Below are 5562 nucleotides of genomic sequence, written 5' to 3'. Positions count from 1 at the left end.
TATCAAGATGATAACTGCAGATAGGATTCATCTTGTGTATTTTTATCAAGATGATAACTGCAGATAGGATTCATCTTGTGTATTTTTATCAAGATGATAACTGCAGATAGGATTCATCTTGTGTATTTTTATCAAGATGATAACTTGCAGATAGGATTCATCTTGTGTATTTTTATCAAGATGATAACTTGCAGATAGGATTCATCTTGTGTATTTTTATCAAGATGATAACTGCAGATAGGATTCATCTTGTGTATTTTTATCAAGATGATAACTGCAGATAGGATTCATCTTGTGTATTTTTATCAAGATGATAACTGCAGATAGGATTCATCTTGTGTATTTTTATCAAGATGATAACTGCAGATAGGATTCATCTTGTGTATTTTTATCAAGATGATAACTGCAGATAGGATTCATCTTGTGTATTTTTATCAAGATGATAACTGCAGATAGGATTCATCTTGTGTATTTTTATCAAGATGATAACTGCAGATAGGATTCAGGCTCTCATTTGGTGAAGGTTTCGCAATGGAATTCATCAAGTTTTCTAACATTTACGGAATTTAATATCGAATTGAATTAATTAGTTATAAATGTTTATTACAGATTCATAAACAGTCAATAAAATACTTATAAAACATGTATAAACCGTTTTAAAGCTGCAATATGTAACTTTTTAGGTGACCTGACCAAATTCACAAATTCACATAAATGTGTGTTATAGATCTGTTATTTTCATTGAAAGTGAGTCTAAGAATCGGTAGATCTGTTCTATGTCTGCCATTTCTATGCTTCCCGTTCTTCAGTTCGATTTTTTTCATCTTTTACTTTCGGTTTTGTACACCAGCTTCAAACAACTTAAAATATAATGTTTTTGGTTATGGAAAATATATGTCACAGCAGTTTAGATGGTACAACGATTCTCTATGCTATTCTTGCTTGTTTTTTCACAGAAACTGAAATGAGGCAAACTATTAGAATTTTAGCATCCAGGAAATGGAGGAGCGATTTCTGCATAGTGTATCTTTAAATACGTTTATAATTGTTACCCTAGTACATTGCAGTCAAAGGTCTTCTATACTTCTATGGATAGTGACATGATTGTTTCCCCCTGCACAGCTTGTGACTGACAACATGAAGCGGAGGTGTAAGTGTCACGGCACGTCAGGCAGCTGCCAGTTCAAGACCTGCTGGTACGTGTCTCCTGAGTTCAGGCTGCTGGGTTCTCTGCTGAGGGATAAGTTCCTCTCCGCCATCTTCATCAACTCCCAGAACAAGAACAGCGGGGTGTTCAACCCCCGGGTCGCAGCTGGCAATGGAGCCTTGAATGGGGTTAGGAACGGGGCCGGAGTGGGGTCCAGATCTGGGTCTGGGGGCGTGGGTAGCCCAAACAATGTGAGTCGGCGGAGGCCGAGTGTGTCACGGGAGCTGGTCTACTTTGAGAAGTCTCCAGACTTCTGTGAGCGGGAGCCGTCCCTGGACTCCTTGGGCACCCAGGGACGGATCTGCAACAAGACCAGCCACAGCATGGACAGCTGCGGGTCCCTGTGCTGCGGGAGAGGGCACAATATCCTGAAGCAGACACGTAGTGAGAGGTGCCACTGCCGCTTCCACTGGTGCTGCTACGTGCTCTGTGAGGAGTGTCGAGTCACTGAGTGGGTCAACGTTTGTAAGTAGACCAGTAGCCTCCTGTACACACAAACCCACACAACTAAACCTTTCATTTGGTATATGGGTAGACGAGGCCCATCCAGGACTCTTACTTACTTAATCATCTTAACGCTTTTGGACGCATGGGGCCTCCACAAGAGAGAAAGAGTGCTACTATTTCAAGTCAGCACTAGCGGCCATCTTGGTAAGGGTTCTTGGTCAGACCACAGTCTTTGATGTTCTTCTCAACTGCTGTCCAGGTTTCTCCTGGACATTTTCAGGACACAGGATGGCAAAATCTAAATCCACCCTTTAACTCTGTCCAATGTACACACATCCACCCAACCAAACCTTTCATTTCAGTGTTTGTGTTTCTCTTTGCATCAGTTATGTCTCCCACAGAATCGGTTTATCCCCCGCTTCTTCTTCTTCTCCTCTTTTTTTCCTTCTTTCCGTCATCTGGGATCTATTTTCCCTTTGTTGCCTGTTGTTATTCTCAAAATGCCAAGTCAGAGATTGAAGACGAGGTGACTCATGTCATTTGTCTTTCTTTCCTCTGCCTGTTTGGATGCAGCCCTTTCAGCCATGATAATCAGAATGCCCTGGACCCCATCTGCTGTTCTGTTCTGCGCTCCCCTGGTCTCTGTTCAGAAACAAAGAACACTCAAACAGCAGTAAGGTGTTATTATTTCAACTAACTAATGCCTAGGCTACTATTACAGTGTACAGTTTTTGTGTACATGAAAAATGTATATTATTTTGATGTGTGAATTTATTTAGACGCCGTTGCTTGGCATCTGCTGTGTGGCACCAGTTTATGAGAGGAACATATGAGGCCCAATGACTGAGTGTTTCTCTGCTCAGGATGGTGAAATTGAGCTGAAGCCGTAATAGTCAACAAAGCCTGAACACAACAGTGGGACGCTGGATAACAGACAAGTCATGTCACGAGTTCTGATATGGAATGTGGTAATGAACTCCAGAGGACGATTATACTCATTGAATGTTTTGCACCTGCACCTCAAGACTAATGGGGTTCAATTCTTTAATTCCGATTCTTCATTGCATGAACCAGGAGGAACTAAGGAAACAGAACTGAAGAGAACCAGGCATGATGGTTCCTCAACGTGTTTCCACTACCAATGGAATCAGAACCACAAGTCATCTCGTGGGGACAGTTTTTTTCTGTGGAGAAGGAAACCCATGTCTGGCTCTTGGTTGAGGGATGTTTTCGATCTCTCTCCATACTGAACTGCAGGTCATTTAGGGAGTACTGCACCTAGAACTGTAACACTCATAACCAGGAAATGACCACACACACTGTATTATTGCTGTTTCTTTTGTTTTGTGATTATGTTTTATTTAGTGAATCAATATAATTATTATGTCACAAATATGCCTCTACTTCTTGTTGCCGGACGGAAATGAGAACAGCTGTGATTATAGGTCTCTGCATTTCAGATCCGTTTCAATGCTATGAAATGTGTGGGAAGGAGTGTATGAGTGCCCACTTCGGGAGAAAGGTAGAGAATTGGCACACATGGATTGAGTATATCAAACCTAGGCAAGGCATGCTTGCTCCCTAATCCATGACCTGGATTAGGGAGCTGATGGTGAGGTGGGGTGAGTTGTGGGAGGGTTGGAGGTATTGGGCATAACCCACTTGGAACCAACTGGTTGAATTAACATTGTTTCAACGTAATTTGTCAACATATTGTGACGTGGAATCTATGTGGAAAATACATTTGATTTGAAAAAAGTACCTTTAAAACAACATCAGAAAAAAAACTATAGGCTGGGAAGCACCTCTTAATGGAGAGTTGATCTGTCTGCATCAGGTGTCTCCAGCCTTTTCTAGCATGAGAGCTACTAAAGAAAAATGAAACATGTCACAAGCTACAATTCTTTTTCTTTTTTTCTGTTAAATAAGCACATTCTCCTCCTCTCCCCCACAACTCTTCACCACAACTCTTCCCCACAACTCTTCCCCACAACTCTTCCACTGGTGTACAAGAGAAAGTCATGTATTATGTTGGCAACTCTTCCCCACAACTCTTCCCCACAACTCTTCCCCTGGTGTACAAGAGAAAGTCATGTATTATGTTGTCAACTCTTCCCCACAACTCTTCCCCACAACTCTTCCCCTGGTGTACAAGAGAAAGTCATGTATTATGTTGTCAACTCTTCCCCACAACTCTTCCCCTGGTGTACAAGAGAAAGTAGTGCACTATGTTGTCAACTCTTCCCCTGGTCGTTAGTGTACAAGAGAAAGTAGTGTACTATGTTGTCAACTCTTCCCCTGGTCCTTAGTGTACAAGAGAAAGTAGTGTACTATGTTGTCAACTCTTCCCCTGGTCGTTAGTGTACAAGAGAAAGTAGTGCACTATGTTGTCAACTCTTCCCCTGGTCCTTAGTGTACAAGAGAAAGTAGTGCACTATGTTGTCAACTCTTCCCCTGGTCCTTAGTGTACAAGAGAAAGTAGTGCACTATGTTGGCAACTCTTCCCCACAACTCTTCCCCTGGTGTACAAGAGAAAGTCATGTATTATGTTGTCAACTCTTCCCCTGGTGTACAAGAGAAAGTCATGTATTATGTTGGCAACTCTTCCCCACAACTCTTCCCCACAACTCTTCCACTGGTGTACAAGAGAAAGTCATGTATTATGTTGGCAACTCTTCCCCACAACTCTTCCCCACAACTCTTCCACTGGTGTACAAGAGAAAGTCATGTATTATGTTGGCAACTCTTCCCCACAACTCTTCCCCTGGTGTACAAGAGAAAGTCATGTATTATGTTGTCAACTCTTCCCCTGGTCGTTAGTGTACAAGAGAAAGTAGTGCACTATGTTGTCAACTCTTCCCCTTGTCCTTAGTGTACAAGAGAAAGTAGTGCACTATGTTGTCAACTCTTCCCCTGGTCGTTAGTGTACAAGAGAAAGTAGTGCACTATGTTGTCAACTCTTCCCCTGGTCCTTAGTGTACAAGAGAAAGTAGTGCACTATGTTGTCAACTCTTCCCCTGGTCCTTAGTGTACAAGAGAAAGTAGTGCACTATGTTGTCAACTCTTCCCCTGGTCCTTAGTGTACAAGAGAAAGTAGTGTACTATGTTGTCAACTCTTCCCCTGGTCGTTAGTGTACAAGAGAAAGTAGTGCACTATGTTGTCAACTCTTCCCCTGGTCCTTAGTGTACAAGAGAAAGTAGTGCACTATGTTGTCAACTCTTCCCCTGGTCCTTAGTGTACAAGAGAAAGTAGTGCACTATGTTGTCAACTCTTCCCCTGGTCGTTAGTGTACAAGAGAAAGTAGTGCACTATGTTTTCTGCCAATATGCCTGGTAAAATAATGGTTAATAAACGACTCTAAGGTGGGCCCTATAAAATGTGTTTTTTACCCCCAAAATTCTCTTTTATATTTTCTGAAATTATGTTCTCGCAGTATTATTTTTTCCTGTTTTTAGATTTTTTTTCTCTTTTTTTTCACTCTCAAAATTACAATTGTTTATAGAGAAACAACACAGTTAGATGTTCTGAGCCCATGTCAATGCTTAAATCACATCAGAAGACAATTTTGTAGGTCTGGAAGAAAATGAACACATTTTTTTGAGTGTAATTTTTTAGTGTAATTCCCCTTTAATTGCGCACCTGGCCATTTAATTCCGCACATCAATGACCACATTTTGAGGTTACTGTAAATATACATTTTTTCTTATGTAATCATATAAAGCATGCATGTTCAAGATAGCATGCAGAGGTCATCGCAGGTTTGTGGAGATCTTCACAATAATCTGTGCAGAATCTAGAACGGCATTGATCACTTGAACCATGTACTTTTAAGGTCATCTCAACTACCATCCAGGTCATTTGGTTCAAGTTGAACGTTTTAATGTCACATGCACAAGTACAGTGAAAT

At 41.3% G+C, this 5562-nt stretch overlaps 1 protein-coding gene across 1 annotated transcript in view; it reads left to right on the top strand.

The window, feature by feature from the left end:
- LOC106572675 (protein Wnt-10b) overlaps positions 1-5032 on the top strand; it is a 7734-nt gene extending 2702 nt beyond the window's left edge. Inside the window, exon 5 of the mRNA XM_014147057.3 lies at positions 1123-5032. Coding sequence (XP_014002532.1) covers positions 1123-1680 — 558 coding nt within the window. The 3' untranslated portion in view covers positions 1681-5032. The remainder of the gene's footprint in view (positions 1-1122) is intronic.
- Positions 5033-5562: the final 530 nt, after the last annotated feature.

The sequence above is a fragment of the Salmo salar genome, chromosome 15 (genome assembly GCF_965601325.2).
Source record: "Salmo salar chromosome 15, fSalSal1, whole genome shotgun sequence".
In the NCBI taxonomy this organism is placed as follows: Eukaryota; Metazoa; Chordata; class Actinopteri; order Salmoniformes; family Salmonidae; genus Salmo; species Salmo salar.
The sequence above is the reverse complement of the archived record's forward strand: the minus strand, read 5'-3'. Positions and strand labels throughout refer to the sequence as shown.